Source organism: Antechinus flavipes, chromosome 2 (genome assembly GCF_016432865.1).
Source record: "Antechinus flavipes isolate AdamAnt ecotype Samford, QLD, Australia chromosome 2, AdamAnt_v2, whole genome shotgun sequence".
In the NCBI taxonomy this organism is placed as follows: domain Eukaryota; kingdom Metazoa; phylum Chordata; class Mammalia; order Dasyuromorphia; family Dasyuridae; genus Antechinus; species Antechinus flavipes.
In genome coordinates this window covers 112848131-112873216 of record NC_067399.1, presented here as the reverse complement: position 1 = coordinate 112873216, position 25086 = coordinate 112848131, and the positions used below count along the sequence as shown (strand labels likewise).

At 35.5% G+C, this 25086-nt stretch overlaps 1 protein-coding gene across 1 annotated transcript in view; it reads left to right on the top strand.

Annotated features, from left to right (window-relative positions):
- WDPCP (WD repeat containing planar cell polarity effector) overlaps positions 1 to 25086 on the top strand; it is a 266206-nt gene that overhangs the window by 222109 nt on the left and 19011 nt on the right. The window contains exon 14 of the mRNA XM_051975375.1: positions 17468 to 17630. Within this exon, the coding sequence (XP_051831335.1) occupies positions 17468 to 17630 (163 nt within the window). The remainder of the gene's footprint in view (positions 1 to 17467; positions 17631 to 25086) is intronic.

Here is a 25086-nt window from a genome sequence, read left to right as displayed (position 1 = left end):
AGACATATACTAGCTATATGTCCCTGGGCAAGTCACTTACCCCTGTTTGCCTTAGTTTCCTTATTTGTCAAATTAACTAGAGAAGGAAATGGCAAGCCTCGCAGGATCTTTGCCAAGAAAACCTTAAATAAAGTCACAAAGAGCTGGATATGAACAATAATAAAGAATTGCTGAGAATCTGACCTACAGAAAGGATCATATAAGTGGAGAGAATGGTGGTGCTTTTGATAAAAATAAAGAAGCTAGGAAGAAGGGTAGGTTTATGGAAGGAATTATGAGTTTTCTTTTGGACATGTTGGGTTTTAAAAGCTGATAATAATAATAATAATCAATAAACATTTATTAAGTATTCATTTTGTGCTAGGCACTGTGATATATCCTGCGGGTATGAATACATCTAAGTAGTAAGGTCTAAAAGATATTTGATGATACAAATACTGGAGTTCAGGAAAAGGATGAGGGATTGAATATGTTCATCAGGGAGTCATCAGAACAGATATCACAACTGAAGTTTGGGCATCTACTGATATGACTGAATATAGAGAGAAGGACCCCTGTAGCCAGGAAGCAGGATATAGATTTATAGAAGGAAAACCAGTCTAAGAGGAAGAAGTAATCTTCCTCCTTGCCAAGAGGATAAACCCTTTACTAGGAATCTTTGATCCCATCAATTCCCATCTCCTCTAAGGTCTTGCTCCATCAATCATCCCTTCTATTCCTTCTCCACTGGCTTCATAGCCACAAAAATGTTTACAGTTCCTATACCTTAAAAAATTTCCCTTACCTGTGTTATCCCCTCAAACTACAATCCCATTTTTTTCTCTTTCCCTTCACTGCCCACCTTCCAAGAAGAGAGTTATCTATACCTATTCTTGTAATGGGCTGAAGCTCTTGAGTCTTGCACTGAGGTCCGGAGCACTTGAGGCTAATTAGCAATTGGACAATAAATACTCTATTAATATATGCTTGGAGAAAGAATAGCCCCACCCACTCTCTGTGCAAGTTTGATGTGTTGTATAGGAGATTGCGTAGAGGATTTGGTGGGTGGAGTATGACAGCCAGAGGCACTGCTGGCCGGATTTGTGCCGCATTTGTTCTCATTTCTCATTGTCATTCCCATTCACCTCCACAAAGAATAAAGATCAAGGATTTTCCTTTATCCTGACTCCAGCTGACTTCAATATACTCTGGGTGCTAAATGGTCATCACATATTCTCTCAACTTTCTCAACACTCACTCACTTTTCAACCCTTGGAATCTGATTTCTAGCTCTTCCCACTCTAGTGAAACTCTTCTTTCCAAAGTTACTTATGACATCTTAACTAAAAATCCAATGACCTTTTCTTATTTCTTATCTGCCAATATATTTCTACAGTCCTCTTGAGTAGATTCCCCTTTGACTTCTATAATGTTCTTCTTTGTCAGTTAGTTTTCTTGCTTCTAAGTTAACAAGAATATTAAGTGTTTACAATGTGCCAGGTACAGTAGATTCACAAAGAAAGGCACAATCCCTGTTCTCAAAAAAATTGCATTCTAATTGGGGAGAAAATATCTAAATAAGAATATACAAGATAGTATAGCAAAGATGGAGGACAATCTGATATGATCCTTGAAGGAAATGGGGAAAACTAAGAATTGGAGGGAAGGAGGTAAAGATTTTCAAGCTTAGGGCATGGCCAGGATAAAGCTATGGAAATGGGAGATAAAAGGATGTCTTATTCAGGGACTGAAAAGTAGACCAATGATCCTGAAACATAAAATACACAGAGGAATATAAAGTATAGGAAGTTTGGAAAGGCAAGAAGAGGCCAGGTTGTGAAGAATTTTAATTAGTATCCTTTACTGGATCAGCTTTTCTCCTCTTTATGTATGGGTATTAATCCATACTCCATTCTGGACTTCTCCTGACCCATTCTTAACTTTAGTGACTTTTGAAATAACCATGGTTTTGGTTGTCTTTTATGTGAGGAGCATTCCTAAAACAATATACCCAGAACCTCTAGCCAAGATGGCAGCTTGAACAGCCCAAACCACCTAGCTCCCACATACAAACTAAAGTAAAAATATAAAATTTTGCCAAATCAAATAATGATCAAAAAGTACGATAGTCATGCCCTTTATCCCCGAACTTTACATAGAATCATACAGAAACATACAGACATTAGAAAAGGAGGCTTTCAACAAAGATATGGCCCCATAGGCAAACAATTGAGGAAGTCAGAAAACCCTAGATGGAGCTCTTGAAACCTGGGGAGCAGCAACAAGCAGAACAGCAGAGAGAAAGTCAAACCAGAACCACCTAGACTCACAGGCTCCATGGTCAGCAGGCCCTATGCTTTGACCCATCACTCTGACCCTCCAAGATCAAGGATGCCTATCATTAGGAAGGAGAAATCAATTTTCTCTCCATATTTCCACTATCCTACTTTAGGTCTTCATCACTTCTTACCTGGACCATTGTGAAAGCCTCTTAACTGATTTTCTCTCCCTCTATTCTTTTTTCTCTCCAAGATAATTTTGCTAGAACTGACAAATTAAAATTTTCATGGCAGGTCAAGCCATGTCACACACATGCCTCCAGTTACTACACATTGCCCATGGAATAAGATACAAATACTTTAAAATCCTCAACAGTCTGGAGGCTGTTTCATTCCTTTTACAAATTCACATGCTGTATTATTTTGTTTTTCCTTTTGAGGAATCTTCCTGGCTCAGGTGGCACAGCTCAAGTACCACTTCTCTATGAAGCTTTACCTGATCTCCACACCTCCATTCCCAATCTAAAAATAATCTCATCCCCCTCAGATTTGTTTTTTGAACCTTTCCTTTACATTTGTCATTTTTTTCTCTGAGATTGTAAGCTCCTGGAGAGAAGAAACTGTGTTCTTTTCAACTATACATCATATTATATGCACTTAAAAATAATTGTACAGATGATTTTGTTTAATAAATATAAAAGTCTTTGTGATGCTTTCTGTTTTTAAAGTTATAATTTTAAATTATATAAGAGAAAGGAAGTCAATGATAAAAAGAAAGAGCTTATACATACTAGTTACATTTATTTATTTGTGGTATTATTTATTACTTATTACTTATTACTATAAAGATTTGTACTGCAAAAATTTGAAAATGAAGTGAATGACCATTGATTAAGGAATGAAAAAACACTCTGGCATATGAATATAATGTAATATTGCTGTACTCTAAGAAAAATGGTGAATCTGAAGAATGCAGAAAATGAGAAGAGTTGTATATGAACTCATGTAAAGCAAAGTTAGAAGAATCAGGAAAACAATTTTCAGGATGATGACAATAATATAAAAGGAAAAAACAATAAAAACAAAATAACTGAAAGCAAAAGCTGTGAAATCCTAATTAAGCTTGACCCCACAGAAGATATAACAGAAGATATTTCCCTTCCTTCTTTGCAGAGATGGGGAACTATAGGCATGGATCACTACAGAGAATATCATACTTTTCCAATGTAGTATTTAGTTTTGCTACATTTGGCTTGCCCTCCCTGCCTTTTACTCCATATTGTAAGAAATGATTCTCTAGAATGTAAGAGAAGGAAAGATCAGTGGAAAACATAAATGATATTTTAAAAATTAATAAAATTGATTTTTAAAAGAGAGATAGGAACTTGTTTTCCCCTGTTTGGTTTATTCATACAGTGGTGGAAAGAATGTTGAATTTGGAGTCTGAAGAACACTTTTGGTTCAAACTCTGGCTCTACCACCCTATAATTTGTATGACCTTAGAAAAAGGTCATCTCTACTACCTCTCTGGGCTAGTTTCCCCATCTGTAGAATTAGAGTATTGGATCAGATTAATCTCAAAGGATCCTTCTAGGTCTAAAGCTATGGTCTATGATCAAACAATCATAAATAAATGAATGAAAAAGCATTTATTGAACACTAACTGTATTCTAATCAATGTCCTAAACACTAGGAACACAAATTGAGAAAGTGGAATAGACCTTACTCTCAAAGAGCTCATAATTTAAAAGGGTAAAACAACATATAAAAGAAGGATCAGCTTCAGAATGATTGAAAAATGTCAAAAGATCTAACAGTACAATGGAATGAATAACCCCAAAGCTCCTTAGGTCACATCAGTAGATCAGTTGATAGTGCCACATGTCTGGACTACACAAAGACAAGATAAGGACTAGAGGATCTTGGGTGTAGTGGTAAAGAAATGGTATAGGTTGTTAACCAGCTTAGATAGCTTCTAGGCAGCTGGATCATAAGAGGAAAGTTAGAGAAAGAAAAGTTGTACAATAGAGCTTAATATTCATTTGGTATGAAACCAAAACCAGTATAAATATTTAATCCAAAAAACATTTTCCATGGATGTTGAACCTATTCTTATAACTTCTGATCTCCATCTGCTCATTTTATTAGCCATTAGATGTAACAAAGTAAAACTATTTTGGTTCTTGGTTCTTCTGCCATTGAGGCAGTTAATTTTGGCTTTTTGTCCTATTTATTAAGACACCAAAATGAAATGAGAATTTAAATGAGAGGAAATGTGGAGGAGTAGATATGGAAGATAAGCCAAGTCAGAAATACCTTAATCAATGCTGCTTCTGACATAGCTTACTCTGTAACTTTGGGCAAGTAAGTTACAAAACCTTTCATTGCTACAGGCAACTAAAACACTAAATTATAGATGAGCCATTATTCTGTGTTTGAGGGGGGAGTATTCTCACTAGGAATTACCTACATTGAGGAAATCATAGCATCATAGAAGTAGAGACCTGGGAGTGGAGTCAAAATGGTGGAGAGGATACATGCTTCTTTCTGAGCTCTCCTTCTACCCTCACACTAAATACAAAATTCAGCCTCTGAAATAGTGCTTGAATATTGGGAGTGCAGCAAATTATCAGCAAAAGACAATTTCGAAGATCACCAGAAAAGATCTGTTTTGATTAGGTTTAATAGAAGGATAGCCAGGCCATAGAAGGAGGCCAGGCATATGCAGGGAGGCAGAGCACAGAGGCCAGCACACACTGAGCAGACCAGGGGGTGGGTAGTCTCCACCAAGAATCTACAGGGAAAACTTTACCATAGTGTTGGCAATGCTGCCCTGGATGCAAGCCTATAGATCAGCAGAGAATTTATAAAACATCTAACACAAATGCAAAAGGTAAAGAGTGAACCCCAAAACACCAGAGACTCACAGGACCTGGCCACACCCACCCAGCACCAGGAGTGACTCAGTCTAGTCCCAACACAGCTGGATATCTTTGGAGGAAGCTTAAAACTTCTATGCCCTAAAAACATATCCTAACTTTTTTTTTTAATTAGTAAAAAGGCAGAGTGAGCTCTAACTATAGACAGCTTCTAGAGTTAAAGAGAAGAACAGATTTCAAATCCTGAGGAGACTAAAAGCAGATTGTCTCCAGATGAAGCCCCAAAAGGTGATATAACTTGTCCCCACCACATAAGGCTCTCATAGAAGAAATTTTAAAAGATCTTAAAAGAGAGCTAGAAGAAAAATGGGGAAAAGAAAGGAAAACTTTGCAAAAGAGTTTGGCAAAGGCATATAACTCATTAAAAGAGAGATTGGAAAAAGAAAACAACTCCCTGAAAAACAGAATATGTGAAATGGAAAAGGTAAAGAACTCCCAGGAAAACAGAATCTGTGAATTGGAAGAAATAAAGAACTCCCAGGGAACAGAATTTGTGAAATGGAAAAAAAAAATTACTCCTTGAAAAAAATTTTTTTGGTGAAATGGAAAAAAAATTCCATAGAACAAAACAACTCATTTAAAAACTCAATTGGACAAATACAAAAAGAAGTTTAAAAAATTAAATGAAGAAAATAATTCATTAAAAATCAGATCTGAACAAATGTATATGAATAATTGGATGAGATATCAAGAATATAAGCTAAACCAAAAAAAATGAAAAAATAGAAAAAATGTTAAATATCTACTTGGGAAAATAGATCTAGGAGAGATAATATAAGGATTATTGGACTCCTTGAAAATCATGATGAAAAAAAGAGCCTTAGAATTATTTTTCAGGAAATCATCAAAGAGAACTGCCTAGATGTCATAGAATCAGAAGGTAAAATAGCTATTGAAAGAATTCATCTATAGAGAGCCAGAAATCTGGAGAAGTATACTTGAAAGAAGTATACTAGGTGTTAACCCAGAGGAATTGATGATACAATGGTTATCTAGTTTACATATATACTTAGTACTTTGCATGATGATGTAATGGCTCACTAAGTTCACACATGCATAGTGTGTTGTAATGATGTAATAGAGTATATAAAGGCTAAGAAGGACTGGAAGAGAAACATTCCATCTGCCACCCATCCTGGTGGCTCTCCTACCTTCTGCATTCCTGCACTAAGACCAAGGCTCATCTAGAGGTCCCACAGAAAGCTAGCCCAGCCCCAAGCTAAGGAGACAACCTGTGAAGGAGATAATAAAGTCTTTAGACTTTATTCCTGACTATTCACGTGGTGATTATTCTGCTGAAATCAAGGCCCATTCGGAAGACTTCCAGAAAGCTAGCTGGATATTATATTTATCTAACACCTCCTAAAAGAGACCCCAAAATTAAAACTCAAAGAAATATTGTGGCTAAATTTCAGAATTGACCAAGGAAGAAATATTACAAGCAGCTAGGGGGAGAAAAAAAAAAAAAACAATTCATATACCAAGGAGCCACAATAAGGATTATTCAGGATCTAGCAACTTCCACATTAAAGGATCGAAGGGCCTGAAATCTGATATTCTGAAAGGCAAAGGAACTTGGAATGCAGCCAAGAATAAACTACCCCACTAAACTGAGCATTTTCTTCCATGGAAGAAGATGGGCATTCAATGAAACAGGTGAATTCCATTTATTCCTGATGGAAAAAAAAAAAAAAAAACAGAACAAAACAAAAAAATGACTTCTAAATATAAGACTCAAGAAAAGCATAAAAAGGTAAAAAAGAACTCTTGAGAACTGTATTTCTGTTATGGGTATACATAGAGAGTGTGTGTATAATTTGATTTTATTGTTATAATATAAAAAAAGGAACAAGAGGTGGAAAGGGAATTGTACCAGAAAAAGTGGAGATAAAAAGAGGGAAATTACATCCCACAAAGAGGTGAAGGAAACCTATTGTATCTAAGGGAGAGGAGGGAAGAGGATGAACATTGTGTGAATCTTATTCTCATCAGACTTGGCTCAAAGAGAAAATATTAGATACATTTGGTTCACATAGAAACTTCTCTCACTTTATTGAAAAGTGGGAAGGGAAAAGTGAAAAGGGACGTGGTAGGATAAATAGAAGGGAGTATGAAAATAGTAGGGGAAAGGTATAAGAAAGAGGGAGGGGCTCTAAGGGGGAGGGATTCGAAAGAGGGAGAACTGCTTGAGACAAGTGATGCTCATATGTTAAATACTGGGGAGAGGGGTAAGAGGAAAAGGAAAGAGAAAAGTATAATCTGGAGATAATAAGATGGCAGGAAATACAAAATTAGTTTTTTTAACCGTAAATGTGAATGGAGTGAACTCTCCCATAAAACAGAGGCGGATAGCAGACTGGATTAAAAGCCAGAATCCTACAATATGTTATTTATAGGAAATACATTTAAAGCAGGGTGATATATACAGAGTAAAGGTAAAAGGCTGGAGCAGAATCCATTATGCTTCAGGTAGAGTTTTAAAAAAAGCAGATGTAGCCATCCTGATCTCAAATCAAGCAAAAGCAAAAATTGATCTAATTAAAAGAAATAAAGTAGGAAACTATACCTTGCTAAAGGGTACCATAGATGGTGAAGCAATATCAATATTAAACATATATGCACTAAGTGGTGTAGCATCTGAATTCCTAAAGGAGAAGTTAAGAGAGCTGCAAGAAGAAATAAAGAGAAAAACTATAATAGTGAGAGATCTCAACCTTGCACTAATCAGAATTAGATAAATCAAAGCACAAAATAATTAAGAAAGAAGTTAAAGAGGTAAATAGAATGCTAGAAAAGTTAGGAATAATAAATCTGTAGATAAAACTGAATGGAGACAGAAAGGAGTACACTTTCTTTTCAGCAGTCCATGGAACCTCTACAAAAATTGACCATATATTAGGACATAAAGACCTCAAAATCAATTGCAGTAAGGCAGAACTGGTAAATGCATTCTTTTCAGATCACAATGCAATAAAAACTATATTCAATAAAAAGCCAGGGGGGAAATAGAGCAAAAATTAATTGGAAATAAATAATATCATCCTAAAGAATGAATGGATGAAACAGCAAATCATAGACACAATTAGTAATTTCATACAAGAGAATGACAATAAGGAGACAACATACCAAAATTTATGGGATGCAGCCAAAGTGGTAATAAGGGGAAATTGCATATTTCTAGAGTCTTACTTGCATAAAATAGAGAAAAAGATCAATGAATTGGGCTTGCAACTAAGCTAGAAAAAGAGCAAATTAAAAATCTCCAATCAAATTGAAATTCTAAAAATAAAAGTAGAGAATAAAAATTGAAAGTAAAAAAAAAACTATTGAATTAATAAATAAAACTAAGAGTTGGTTTTATTTAAAAAAAAAAAAAACAACAAAATAGATAAACCCTTGGTAAATTTGATTAGAAAAAGGGAAGAGGAAAATCAAATTGTTAGTCTTAAAAATTAAAAGGGAGAACTTTCCACTAATGAAGAGGAAATTAGAACAATAATTAGGAGTTACTTTGCCCAACTTTATGCCAGTAAATTTGACAACTTAAAAATGAAATGGAAGAATACCTTCAAAAATATAGCTTGCCCAGATTAACAGAGGAAAAAGTACATATCCTAAACAGTCCCATCTTAGAAAAAGAAATAGGGCAAGCTATTAACCAACTCCCTAAGAAAAAGTCCCCAGGACCAGATGGATTTATATGTGAATTCTACCAAACATTTAAAGAACAATTAACTCCAATGCTATATAAACTATTTGAAAAAATAGGGAATGAACAAGTCCTACAAAATTCCTTTTATGACACAGACATGGTACTAATACCTAAACCAGGTAGGATGAAAACAGAGAAAGAAAATTATAGATCAACCTCCCTAATGAATATTGATGCAAAAATCTTAAATAAAATATTGGTAAAGAGATTACAAAAAAATCATCCCCAGGCTAATACACCATGACCAAGCAGGATTTATACTAGGAATGCAGGGCTGGTTCAAGATTAGAAAAACTATTAGCATAATTGATTATATCAATAACCAAATTAACAAAAACCATATAATCACCTCAATAGAGGCAGAAAAAACATTTGATAAAATCTAACACCCATTCTTATTTAAAAAACATTAGAGAATGTAAAAATAAATGGATTTTTCCCTAAAATAGTCAGTAGTATCTATTTAAAACCATCAGTAACCATCATATGTAATTGAAATAAACTGGACCCATTCCCAATAAGATCAGGAGTGAAACAAGGTTGCCCACTATCACCATTACTATTCATTATTGTATTAGAAATTCTAGCTTTGGAAATAAGACATGAAAAAGAGATTAAAGGAATTAGAGCAAGTAATGAGGAAACCAAATTATCACTTTTGCAGATGATGTGATGGTATACTTAGAGAACCCCAGTAATTCTACTAAAAAACTATTAGAAATAATTCACAACTTTATCAAAGTTGCAGGATACAAAATAAATCCACATAAATCCTCAGCATTTTTATACATCACCAACAAAATCCAACAGCAAGAGATAAAAGAGAAATTCCATTCAAAATAACTGTCGATAGCATAAAATATTTGGGAATCTGTCTACCAAAGGAAAGTCTTGAATTATATGAGCAAAATTACAAAATACTTTCCATACAAATAAAGTCAGATTTAAATAATTGGAAAAAGATTAAGTGTTCTTGGATAGGCCAAGCAAATATAATAAAGATGACAATACTCCTAATAGATACTAATCTATTTATTTAGTGCTATACCAATCAGACTCCCAAGAAACTATTTTAATGATTTAGAAAAAATAACAACAAAATTCTTATGGAAGAATAAAAGGTCAAGAATTTCAAGGGAATTAATGAAAAAAAAAAATCAAATGAAGGTGGCCTAACTATATCTGATCTAAAACTATATTATAAAGCAGTGGTCACCATAACCATTTGGTATTGACTAAGAAATAGATTAGTTAATCAGTGGAATAGGTTAGGTTCACAAGACAAAATAGTCAATAACTATAGCAATCCCAACTTTTGGGATAAAAATTCACTATTTGACAAAATCTGCTGGGAAAACTGGAAATTAATATGGCAGAGATTAGGCATGGACCCACACTTAACACTGAATACCAAGATAAGCTCAAAATGGGTCCATGGTTTAGGCATAAAGAATGAGATTATAAATAAATTAGAGGAACATAGGATAGTTTACCTCTCAGACTTGTGGAGGAGGAAGGAATTTGTGACTAAAGAACTAGAAATAATTATAGATCACAAAATAGAAAATTTTGATTATATCAAATTAAAAAGTCTTTGTACAAACAAAACCAATTCAAACAAAATTAGAAGGGAAGCAACAAACTGGGAAAACATTTTTACAATTAAAGATTCTGATAAAGGCCTCATTTCCAAAATATAAAGGGAATTGACTCTAATTTATAAGAAATCAAGCCATTCTCCAATAAATGGTCAAAGGATATGAACAGACAATTTTCAGATGATGAAATTGAAACTATTTCTACTCATATGAAAGGATGTTCCAAATCATTATTGATCAGAGAAATGCAAATTAAGACAACTCTGAGATATTACTATACACCTGTCAGATTGGCTAAGATGACAGGAAAAAATAATGATGAATGTTGGAGGGGATGCGGGAAAACTGGGACACTGATGCATTGTTGGTGGTGTTGTGAATGAATCCAACCATTTTGGAGAGCAATCTGGAATTATGCCCCAAAAGTTATCAAACTGTGCATACCCTTTGATCTAGCAGTGTTACTAGTGGGCTTATATCCCAAAGAGATACTAAACAAGGGAAAGGGACCTGTATGTGCTTAAATGTTTGTGGCTACCCTTTTTGTAGTGGCTAGAAACTGAATGGATGCTCATCAATTGGAGAATGATTGGGTAAATTGTGGTATATGAATGTTATGGAATATTATTGTTCTGTAAGAAATGACCAGCAGGATGAATACAGAGAGGGTTGGAAAGACTTACATGAACTGATGCTGAGTAAAATGAGCAGAAACAGGAGATCATTAGACACTTCAACAACAATACTGTATGAGGATATATTCTGATGGAAGTGGTTATATGGAATTATGTCCCCAAAGTTATCAAACTGTGCATACCCTTTGATCCAGCAGTGTTACTACTGGGCTTATATCCCAAAGAGATACTAAAGAAAGGAAAGGGACCTGTTTGTGCCAAAATGTTTGTGGCAGCCCTCTTTGTAGTGGCCAGAAACTGGAAACTGAGTGGATGCCCATCAATTGGAAAATGGCTGAATAAATTGTGGTATATGAATGTTATGGAATATTATTGTTCTGTAAGCAATGACCAGAAGGAGGATTTCAGAAAGGCCTGGAGAGACTTACATGAACTGATGCTAAGTGAAATGAGCAGAACCAGGAGATCATTATATACTTCAACAACAATACTATATGATGATCAATTCTCATGGACATGGCCATCTCCAGCAATGAGATGAACTAAATCAGCTCCAATAGAGCAATAATGAATTGAACCAGCTACATACACCCAGCGAAAGAACTCTGGGAGATGACTTTGAACCACTACATAGAATTCCCAATCCCTCTATTTTTGTCCGCCTGCATTTTGGATTTCCTTCACAGGCTAATAATGCACTATTTCAAAGTCTGATTCTTTTTGTACAGCAAAATAACTGTTTGGACATGTATACTTATATTGTATTTAATTTATACTTTAACATATTTAACATGTCTTGGTTAACCTGCCATCTGGGGGAGGGAGATGGGGGGAAGCAGGGGAAAAATTGGAACAAATAGTTTGGCAATTGTCAATGCTGTAAAATTACCCATGCATATAATTGGTAAATAAAAAGCTATAATAAAAAAATAAAAAAATTTAAAAATTTTTAAAAAGGAAATAATTAAAATAAATAAATAAGAATAAGTAAAATATATACATATATATACATATATACATAAGTAAAATACATATATATATATATATATGCTTGACCTATTCAAGAGCACTTAATATTTTTCCAGTTGTTTAGATCTGACTATATTTGTGTGGAAAGTGTTTTGTAATTTTGTTCATATATATTCTCCAACTGATAAATGGTCAAAGAATATGAAGACAATTTTCAGATGAAGAAATTGAAACTATATGCATATGTTTTGTAAATAAAAAGCTATAATAAAAAAATGAAATAAACATATAATGAAGTAAAAACCAAAAGAACTTTTTAGGTCATCTGGTCTAACTCCCTCATTTTCCCCCTCAATAATATTCTATTTTTCCATATACATGCAAAGGTAGTTTCAGCATTCATTTTTGTAAGTCTTTGCTTCCAAATTTTTCTCCTTCCCACCCTTACCTCCCACTTCCCCAAGATAGCAAGCAATCTAATATTGATTAAATACATATGCAATCATTTTAAATATATTTCCATATCTCTCATGTTGCACAGGAAAAATCAGACCAAAAGAGAAAAAACTATAAGATAGGAAAAAAACCACCAAAAATGTACTTTGATCCACATTCAATGTCCATAGTTGTCTCTCTGGATGTGGGTGGCATTTTCCATCCCAAGTCTCTTAGAATTGTCTTGAATCATGCATTGCTGAGAAAAGCCAAGTCCATCACAACTGATCATCTCATAATCTTGTTACTTTATACAATGTTCTGTTGCTATCTCCATTTTGCAGATATAGACTGCCCTATCCTTTTTGTCAAAACAAGTGCAATGACATGATTTCTGCAAATCATCCCTACTTCCTTCTTAGCTTGAAAGGAGGAAAGTTTGCTCTCTGTCCTTGGCAATTCCATACTTCAACATTATTGAGGAAGGCCTAATAATACTTTATATTCTCTACCAGTTTGTTTTAAAAGAAGCATTGTGCAAACCATAAACTACTCACTCTATTATTTTTAATAGTATATGTAAAGATGGTTGGTCCTTCAAAAGGAACCTTAGAAACCTTCTCTTCAAAAATCCATTGCCAATTATGCAGTAGTCTGGTTATCTTTAATGGAGATCCATGTGCAAAATTTGGAGCCATGGCCAATAAAATCTGCCACTCTGGGATGGTTTCACAGCATACATTAATTTGTGCATTTGTATAGAAGGTATATATCTTGTCAGGTCTTGTCCCAGATAATTGTACTGCTCGCTTAATGGCCTTTAATAGAATTCTAGCCACAAGTACTGGGTAAGGCGTAAGGCTTTGTTCTGGTTGTGCTGGGAGGTTCACCCACTCTATCACACTGTCTCCTTGATGAAGGACTGCTGTGGGTGCTTCTTTCATAGCAAAAACTGATATTTCCAAGGGTTTTTGAGTTACTCTCTCAACTACATTGGATAAAGCCAGTTCAACTTCTCTCAAGGTCTCTTGAGCTTCTTTTGTAAGCCGGCGTGGTGAATTTAAAGCAGTGTCTCCCCTTAAAATGTCATATAGGGGTTGCAATTGATTGGTAGTTAAACCTAATACTGGACGCATCCATTGGATATCTCCTATTAATTTTTGGAAATCATTTAAAGTGTTCAACCTCTCTGTTCTTAAAGACAGTTTTTGTAGTGTAAGTGCCTTAGGATATATTTCATATCCTAAATATTGAAAAGGAGCATGCCTTTGAATTTTTTCTGTAGCAATATGAAGTTTGTAGTATCTTAGTGTTTCTATGGTTTTTTGTAGACATGCTTCTAGAATTTGTTCCTCAGGTGCACAACCCAATATATCATCCATATAATGTAATAGCATAACTTTTGGAAATGCTTTTCTTATTGGAGCAAGAGCAGCAGCAACATACATTTGACACATAGTGGGGCTGTTCTTCATACCCTGTGGCAAAACCGTCCATTCATATCTTTTATAAGGCTCAGCTAAATTGACACTGGGCACCGAAAAGGCAAATCTCTTCATATCCTCCTTATCCAGAGGAATGGAATAGAAACAATCCTTGATGTCTATAACCCAAAGAGGCCATTCTCTAGGAAGCTGAGTAGGAGATGGAAGTCCAGGCTGAAGAGTTCCCATAGTTTCCATCTGTTCGTTCACTTTTCTTAAATCAGTGAGCATCCTCCATTTTCCTGATTTCTTTTTTACAACGAACACTGGGGAATTCCAAGGACTTAGAGAAGGTTGTAAATGCCCTTGTTCAAGCTGCTCCTGTACTATATCTAATAAGGCCTGAATTTTATCGCTACTTAAGGGCCACTGTTCTATCCACACTGGTGTATCAGTTTTCCATTGGATAGGAATAGGTGAAAGTGTTGGCAGGCCTTCAACAGCAGCCCTGCTTAAAAAACCGAAGTACTCATTTTTAACCCCAATTGTTGTAAAACGTCTCTTCCCCACAGATTGATGGGGATTTTTTCAACTATAAAAGGAGTAAAAACTCCTGTTTTGCCTTCAAAAGTCCATCTCATAGGGGCAGCACTAACTTCAGCTGCTATTGATCCTCCTACTCCAGACATATAGGTATCTGCTTTAATCTTTGGCCAGTGACTGGGCCAACTGGCACCTCTAATAACTGTACGATCCGCACCTGTGTCTACCAATCCTTCCAATGGTAGGCCATTTATATAGATAGTGAGCATAGGTCGGTCAGCCGTTACTGCTGCTGTCCAGTATATTTCTGGTTTTTGTGGTCTGGAGTCAGAACCTGGGTGACTATCACGAGGCTGCTTATTAGGATTCTGTATGAGTAACCCTGATGCTACTACGTCTCCTGGGTGATAAGTCACACATTGACTACCTGTATTAGTGACTGGGATATTATCTACACATTCCCCAGTTTCCCACATCAGTGTGTGGATGGACACTGTTTTGTACATACAAGAAGGTGAAATGGTCAAGCCTACTGTGCCTGGAGGTAAGGGATCCATAGGCTGGAGAGGAACAGATTTCACCTCTCCAGGGGGTATCTCAGTTGTCCCAGTGAGCTTTTTCTTCTCAAAACGCAGCCAGGTGATAAAAGTTCAGATCTTTTATTATCCCAATATAGCCCGGTTAGCTTAGAGGCCTATCTCTCTGCTTGGTTCCAAGAGCTCTCTCCAAATGTCTTTAAATCCAAAGGTCTGGTCCTTCAGCCTCTGCCTCTGCTTTCTTCAGCCTCCAGCCAGCTTCAACTCTTCATGTCATTCCGGTGAAATCTCCACTTGTAGCGTCTTCCTCTCCAGAACTCTCCGACTGGCCCATTGGCCTATTTATGCTCCTTCCAGAGAGAGGGATTATGGGTAGTTCTACTTAGTACCTTGTTTCAGGTTCTGCCCAAAACATCTTCTTGTAAGATTAGATCAACTCTAATTAGTTAGCAGTTAGTAAGGATTCCAACAAGTATAGAAAAAAATTGAATGATTCACCTCCAACTTCAGAAGGATAGGAAAATTTCAACATTATAGAGCTCTGGGAATTCTCTCTTGATACATTTACAAACATAGATTATGGAAATAAACAAATGGATCAGTTTCTTCCCAAAATATTCTAGAATTACTATGTTCATATTTTCAGACTTTAACAATATTTTGTCTGCACAGTTCCAAATTTCTATACTCAGACAACAAAACTCCTCTTAATGGCAATCGTGCTTTTTTTCATTTATGCTTCTATACATTTTTGTAAACAGAATCCTTACAAAAACAAAAATAACTGCCTATTGAATTGGGGTTTTTTAAGCCCTAAAGTTCTTAAGAGAGAACTTGAAAACATTTTATACTCAACCTACATATTGAATATTTCTTAGAATTTATTGCAGAATCATGACCTTTCTAATATTCACATATTATAAAAGTATCAGGAATTCAATATGCTATCTTACAAGAAAAGAAGAAAAGAGTAGAGTTGACTAGAGAAAAGGAAGAAAAAGAAAATTCAAATAGTTAGTACTTATCTGCATTGGGGGAAAAAACAGAAACAAATTTTGAATAATCCATACACTGCAATCCTGATTAAATTTTTTAATAGCTTAATCCTTTAGTTGTCATATCCTCATTCCAAATAATACAAATGTATTCTAATTTTCAACAATTTTCTTTCCAAGTTAGCTATATAATTTTAGGTATACTACTAAAAATATAACATGTGGAGTCTCAAATTTCTAAAATTTAATGTTTTTGGAACTTTTGAAATACTAATTAACTGACATTAAAACAGCAAATATTTTATCCAAATACTCTTTTAAGGTATGTAATTATATGGGAGATTTTCTAGTCATTGGTTAATCTAGTTGATTGCAATATTGGCATAGAAGGAAATTCTTGGATAAATGGTCCACTGGAAAACACTTCTTCAACAAAGAAACAAATCCTTGAAATTTGTTCACAATTTTAAACATTAAGAATTTATTTTTTTCATCTAACTAGTCTAGATAGCAATTTGGAACTCTGTCCAATATATAAAACTGCACACATACTTTGAAAGCTCTTAAAAGAAGGAAAGGGACCCACATGTGCAAAAGTATTTGTAACATCTCTTTTTATGTGGAATGGAATTGGATATTAAGTGGATGCCCATTAGCTGAGGAATGGTTTAATAAATAAGTTTTGGTATATGAAGGCAATGGAATATTAGTTCTATAAGAAATAATGAGCAGGCTGATTTCAGAAAAGCCTGGAAAGACTTACTTGAACTGATGCTGAGAGAAGTGGGCAGAACCAGGAGAACACTGTACACAGCAACAATAAGATGTGATAATCAACCGTGATGGACTTGGTTCTTCTCAGCAATGTTAGTGATTCAAGACAATTCCAGTAGACTTGGGATGGAAAATGCCATCCACATTCAAAGAGGTAATTATGGAGACTGAATGGGTATCAAATGATATTTTCACCTTTTTTTCTTGTTTGTTTGCTTTTTCTTTCTTAGGATTTTCTTCCATTTGTTCTGATTTTTCTTTCACAATATGACATATATGGAAATATATTTAAATATTATATTTATTATTATAAATATGTGCAATTCTATAACAGTTGAACATATTTAATCTATGTTAGATTGTTTGCTATCTTGGAGAGAGGTAAGGAAGGGAGGGAGAAAAATCTGGAATATGAAGTCTTACAAATTTAAATGTTGGAGACTATCTTTTCATGTATTTGAAAAAAATTAGTTTTGATAAAAAATTTTAAATAATTTAAGTATTCAGTTATTAAACTGTAAAAAACTAAGCTTGAGAGTAATAAAAGTCAAAACAAAAGAGACCAGGCATTCACAGTAAATGGACTACAGTTGAAATGTAAAAAATGCCCTGACAGATTATATTTTTCCATTTTAAATCCTTTTAACAGAACTCCTGGGGCCACTGGACAGAGGGGATATACTAAATGAAGCTTTTATTGGCCTGTCTTTGGCACCTCAAGGTGAAGAAACATTTCTAGACAATCTTCCTCCCTCTGGTTCAAGTTACAGACATATCTCACAACAAACAGCATTGACTCCCTCTTCAAACAGGTAAGAAATGGGACAAGATTGGTATGATTAAATGCAAAGTTCTTACCTATTTTTGTGTCATGGGCCCCTTTAGAAGCCTAGTGAAATCTATAGAACTTTTCCTCAAAATAATGGTATTAAGCAATTGAAAGAAATGCTAAATTTCAATTAGAGATCAGTGAAAATAAGATATTATTTTTTCCCACCCAAGTTCATAGATACTTTGGGGATTTGGGAACCCCAGGTAAGAACTCCTGATTTTAAAATGACTACTCAGTCAGGCAACAAGCATATATTAAGTATTCCACATATTATGATAACTACTGAGGATAAAAAGAGGAGAGACAAAAGTAATCACTATCATTAAGAAGCTCCTAATCTAATGGAGAAGAATATTAAAAGCTTAGTATATATAAAATGATCTGAAGAAGGAAATGGTGGCCCACTCCAGTATCTTTGCCTTCTCCAAATGGGATCACAAAGAGTCAGATATGATGAAACAACTGAACAACAACATGTAAAGCATATTAGTCTAAATGAAAGAAAGGTAATCTCAAAGAGAATGATATTAAAGCCTTCTGAAGAAAAGCTTCCTTCAGAAGATGGAACTGGAGCTCAATTTTGTAGGAAATCAAGGGAACTAAAAGACAAAAGTGAGAAATTAGGGTTTTCAATACTTTCTTTAAATGAAGATGCCCATGCAAAGGTATAAAAGTGACATGTTAGAAGAGATGCCAGATCCATGTAGCTGGACCAGAGAGGATATAGAACAGAATAAAGGTTAAGTAAACTGAAAAGGTCGAAAATAGGTAAGTTTAGAAGACTTTTATATTCCAAACAAATTAATTTATACTTGATTAAGGAGATAATCGGGAATGAATAAAGCTCTTTGAATAGAGAGGTGACACTGTGAGACCTATAGAAAACACTATAGAAAAATCAGCAGCTGGGAGTAGGAAGAGACTTGAAGCAAGAAGATCAACTAAAAAGCTATTGCAAGAATGCAGGAGAAACACAATTAGGGTCTGAACTATATGTATGAGTTTTGATTATCTTAATATGACTAATAGCTAAGCATAAATTTTCCAAGATTATACATATCATCATGTCTGTGGTAATGATAATTTTGCTACGACTAGGATTAAGAAGACGCAGTGGTTAGAGTAGAGATAAGATGGGAACAGGAAGGATGAGGGGGAAAGCATTCAGGTAAAATGTTGGCAAAAGAAAATTGAAGTTGAATGTTAAAACATATTTTGCTCTGCTTCTTTTCAATTCTAAGTCTTAATATCATTAGAATAAATTATTCATTTTACACTGTACATTTTGAATTAAGTTAATATGAATTATCTTAATGTTAATGCACAATGTGACTCAGTAATTGCTATGTTAGATGGCTAAGAATTAAACAATTTTCCCACTACAATCAATAGTAAGACACGGAATTTAAGATAATGTCTATAGAATGTGATAGCTTAAAATATATGAAAGAAAAGTGTGATCAAAAATGTATAATTGTCAAACTGGGCCAAGGCATGAGAAGAAAAAGCTGCTAATTTGATAATCCCATGAAAGTGTTTGAGAAAAATGTATGTGTATGGATTTCTATATTTATATATCTCTATATATACATATGTATTTTTTATAATTCTCATATGTTCTAAAATCAACAAAAAATTTATTGGTAAAATATTACATAAATAATGAGAGTCTATGTGGTATAGGATAGAGAAAGATAGCCTTGGTATCAAGATCTGCATTCAAGTCTCAACTCTGCTAACTTTGGCCTATTAACCCTGGACAGTCACCTTACTTCTTAGTCCCCAAGACTAAGTCCCTAAGACTGTAAGTTGTGAAGCAGGTGCTGACATGCTTTCTTAGCCGGAGTTTCTTCACAATGAGTTTACTGTACCAATGAAATCTGTCGGATCTACCCTACCTCACCTCACCCCCACTCCAAAATAAAAAACAACCAGAAAAAAATGTACAGCCTGTAAAAGGAATTAAAATTAAATTGGCTGCCCCAAAGTTGTAGTAAATAAGTAAATTAGGTAAATACTTAGATAATACTTTTTTTTATCTTGAAGATCAGCCACAAAACACCAAAAACAAAATTCAAAGTCTAAGATGAAAGAAAGAAAAAAAAGAGAGGGAGAGACAGAAGGAAGGAAGGAAGGAAGGAAGGAAGGAAGGAAGGAAGGAAGGAAGGAAGGAAGGAAGGAAGGAAGGAAGGAAGGAAGGGGAGAGAGAGAAAAAAACTTAACATGGGGTTACCAACACAGCAGTGGTATGAGATTTGAGTGGTATGAGATGGTCTATATTGACATAGTGCTAGAAGATTTGCAAAGCATTTTGTGTTATCTCATCTGATTCTCACCACAGCCCTAGGAGGTAGATGCAATTATCACCCTCATTTGACAAATGAGGAAACTGAGACTGAGGGATTAGTTGCCCAGGGTCAGCCAGCTAGTGAAGTGTCAGAGAGGGATTTGAACCTGACCCACAGCCCCCCCTAGCTGTCATATCTTTGTCTGACAGTCTCAGTTGCTTTCACATCCCTGTACTTTTCTCCCTCCAACCTGGTGAGCCACAACCTGCACAAGGATCCTCCACATGGTTTTCGGGCCCAGGCAGCTGAGAAGGGTTTTGCCTCGAAGCCGGGCCGAGCAGCATTCACACGCCCATCGGCAGGCCCAAGCTCCGGGTTCTTTCTGCTGTTCCACAAGTGCTCCCCACAGCCTAAAACTGCACCCAAAGACCACTAAGATACAGCAGCCGTGGGAGAGGATTTTGACACGAATCATTTTTAACACCATTTTCCTAAGTGAGCTCAGTGTCTTCCCAGATGGTGCCCAGCAAAGCAGCTCTCCCCCCCCATCAGAAGTCAAGCTGCAGCAGCTCCCCCCAAACTGAAAAAGATCAGAACTCGGGCTCAGCCACGGATCTACTATTGAATATCAAGTAGGAAGAGCTTCCATTTATGGCGCAGTTTAGGGATCTTTACATGTAAAATCTCACTTAGCCTCTCAGCCACCCCGAGGGGAGGGGCAGAGCGCCTTTCAGAACTGGAGAGAGACCTCCACAACCCCCCCCTTGCCTACAACATGCCAGACCAGTTGTTTCTCAAGCCTTTGCTTGAAGACCTCTGGTGAGAGGGAACTCACTTCCTCCTCAGGCAACACATTCCACTTTAGGATAGCTGATTGTTAGAAAGTTTTTCCTGACATCCAGTCTAAATGGGCCTCTTTGCATCTTCCACCCATTGGACCAGGTTCTGCCCTCTGGGGCCAAACAGAACAAGGCTAATCCCTCTTGCATATGACAGCCTTTCAAATGTTTGAAAATATCATTCATGTCTTCCCTGAATCTTCTTGTTTAATGTCTCTCCAAACTTATTTAATAGGTTCATCACCAGAAGCTTGGCTGCTGGGTGCTAGAATTTTTTTCAACCAATAGCAAGTCAGGTAGACCATAAATCAACAGATGAGTGGCCATCTAAGTCACTGGAAACAAAAAATCACAAATCTTTAAAGTATCACTCAGATTTTCAGTGGCTAATAATATGAAATCATGTCTTAATAGCAATATAATATTTTTGAGTTTTTACACAAACTCTTGTGAGTAGTTTAAGACTAAAATCAGGCAGAATTTACATACTATATATTAGTATATACTATATACAGAATTTATATATTATGTACTAGTGTATACTATATACAGAATTTATTTACTATCATTTCAAAGGGATTCCAGGAAAAGTCAGATGCTTGTCAAAGCAAAAGACAAATATAAAATTGTGTTTGTTGGAGAAAAGATCAACCAACTATTGAGAGAATTTTTATAATTTCTAAAAGTTGTTAGCAAAGCTAAAGAACTCATTCACTGTCATTAAATTTGTTAAACTACATGTTGCTTGATTTCTTTTAGGGCTGGGCCTATGAGATTAGCTAAATTACATGACTTCAAAGATGACCCCTGGAAGTCTCTTAAGGACTTAATAGCCTAAAATGTAGAGTCCTGATGAAGATTTGCAGGTTATATGATGATTTCAAAATACTTTAACCTACATTTGTCACTTGCTGTCAGGAAGATGTCTATTGTTGGGCAATATTACCCAATGACAAGGGATTGAGCTCCATGGGGAAGAATCTGAGACATGGCTCTGAGGGCAAATCTGCAAAATGTTATCACTTTTCAGATTGTCTCTGAGACACACTTGATGTCCTGGCTTCCATCAAGTTCTAACCAAAATTCTATTTTCTACAAAGAACCTTTTCCAATCCCTCTTAATACTAGGCTCTTTTAATGTATTGATGATCTCTAGTTTACTTTATACACACACACACACACACACACACACACACACACACACACATATGCATATGTACACATACACACATATATAATTCCAGCATAGATGTTTCCTTATTGTTTCCTTCCATTGGATAGTAAGTTCTTCAAAGACAGGGACTGTCTCTTTGCCTTTGGATCACCAATATTTAACATAGTAAGCACTTAATAAATTTGAGTTTACTTACTAATTTACTCCTAAACAGTACATAAGGGACCCAATGCATGACAGTAGACTATGCAAATCCCATAGGAAAACACAAACAAAACACACTCTGACTACCATGCCTGTAGGTACAACTGCCAGAATCACTCTGCTGTCACCAGCATGGCGCATGGAATATCCCCAAGGTAATACAAGGTCTCAGGAGCCCTTACATGTTCATGCTTCCACATTTTCTTACATACTAATTCTCTTAAACACTAATATATCTGCCAGCGCTAAAAGTAGTGCAAAGCTAGCTTAAATCCTTGTTATTTCTGTCTACTCAGGCTGAGTAGAGCCCCTGCCCTTTATCCTTGGGCAGTGGTGTCTTATTTTAAGATTTTGCCTAACAACATTTAATAATCCCAGTTACTTTTTGGGTGGGTAATTCAAGTATTATTATTTTCATCTCTTTTTCAATGCCAATCAAAAGGTAAATTTTAAACAAATTTTTGGTATAGACTACCACATTGGATATGAAGTCACAAAAGATCTCAGTTCTAACTCTTGCTCTGATATCTAGTAGCCTTGTGACCATGAACAAAACACTTAACCTCTCTGAAATTTAATTTTCTTATCCAAAAATGAAGATAATAGGATCTACAGTGCCTGCCTTCTAAGTGATATTATATAGGCAAAGCACCTTAAAAGGGTTGTAGAAATGTCAGCTATTATTAAATGTAACTCTGAAAAGCTATATTTACAAATGAAGAAAGAGTATGTGAAAATATTAGGTGGTATAGGTATGCTAGGATAGTTAAAAAAAAAAAAAGATTGCCAGATTTGGAATCAGAAACTCAGTCAAGCAATAAATATTTATTAAGCACCTACTATGTACCAGGTGCTGAAGATGAGTTCAGGTCCAAATCCTGTTACCCACTATCAGTGTGACTTAATTTTATCTTGCCTCCATCTGCTGATGTGCAAAAGAGGAAGAATATTCTCATTACTGGCTTCCCCAAATAATCATAAGCAGGAACTCCTTGTCCTAGAACAAAAGCTGGCAATTCTGGCACTGTCTCTCTTTTACAGATGAACAATCAAGGTTCAGGAAGTTAACTAACTGCCTTGTCCAGACACACAACCAGTGCACATCAGCACCAGGATTGAAAATATTCTATCTCCCAAGTCCTATAGGCTGTACAAAAATACTGAAGGTTGCATTAGTAGAATTATTTTTGATCCCAGTTCTCTCTAATAATAAATTGAAGGTACTAGCCAAATGACTTTTCTCATAGGACTATAATTTTACTATTGCAGAACATTTTCTTTGCTTGCCTCTTTAGAGGAAAAGGCGATTCAGATGAAAAGACAAATGTAAAATCCTTTGGAAAGTGAAAGCACTATACATATTTAATGCTATTAGGATATTATTACTTAAGGTGATTTAATGGCTTTTAGGATCCCAAGGTACATGATGATAATAATAATAAATTTATATCACACCTATTATGTGCCAGACACTGTTAAGAGCTTTATCTCATTTTATCTTCACAACAACCTTCATTGTAGGTGCTTTTAAGATTCCTGCTTTACACCTGAGGAAACAGGCAGAGAGGTTGAGGCTCACACAGCTATATGTCTGAAGCTGGATTTAAGTTCAGCTTTTCCTGACTCCAGGCTCAGAACACTAGCTACTGTGTCATTGTGCTACTGCTGCTCATGGATCCCCGTAATGATGCTAATCATTAGCATGATTATCTATTATGCTTTTTTATAAACTGTTGCCTTGGTCTCCTCATCTGTACAATGAGAGGCAGGAAATGGCAAACTACTCCCATATTTCTGCCAGGAAACCCTAAATGGAGTCACAAAAAATTAGATATGAATGAAAGACTGGATACTTTTTTAATAGTATCTTTAAGGAGAATTTCACACCCTTCAGTTTAAAAGTTAAGAGGATTTAAATCTGGACAATCTAATAATCTTGGAGTGATTATCTCCAGTTTATCTTGTATGCATCTTGTTTGTACATTGTTCTTTACATGTGGTCTCCTCCAATAGACTGTGGGCTCTTTGAGAGCAGAGGCTATTTTTTGTTGTTATTCCTGTTATTAAGGTTGTTGAGGAGGGGGAGTGTTTGGGGGTTTTGTGTTAGGGCTTTTTTTTTTGTTATTGTTGTTTGTTTGTTTTTGGCCTTTCTTTGTATCTCAGCACTTAGCACAGTGCCTGACATATCATAGGCTGTGCTTTAATGGGCAGCTAAGTAGCGCTGTGGGTAGAGTGCCAGGCTGGAGTTGAGAAGACTCAAGTCTGAATTCAAATCTGGCCCCAGATGATATGACATTAGGCAAACTCCCTTAATGGTTTGCTTCAGTTTTCTCATCTGTAAAATGAGCTGGCAAAGGAGATTGCAAATCACTCCAGTATCTCTGCCAAGAAAACTCAAATAAGGTCATGAAGGATCAGACGTAACTGAACAACGAGTGCTTATTGACTTGATTTATCTATCACTGGATAGTCATGTAGTAAAACTTTATTAATCCAGATTAACAGAAGTAAACACTAATATGAATCAGTGAGTATATGAATTACCACAGCTTTAGAGATGTGAAGGGCTTAATAGACCATCTAAAACAACTTTCTCACTTTTCTGATGAGGAAACTGAGGATGAATGACTGGAGAGGTCACAGAGGCAGCAAAAGACAGAGGCAAGACCTAAAAAAGTCCTCTGACTCCAAAACCAGCAGACTTAGAGAGCACTGCATCTAATGCCCTCATTTTTAGAGGAAGAAACTCAAATTCATATCCTTTTGTAGGATAATTCAGCTATATAATATCACTTAGAAGGCAGGCATTGTAGATCCTATTATCTTCATTTTTGGATAAGAAAATTAAATTTCAGAGAGGTTAAATGTTTTGTTCATGGTCACAGGCTACTACAAGCTAATCAAGATGCTAGATCCAGTTCAACCTCAATG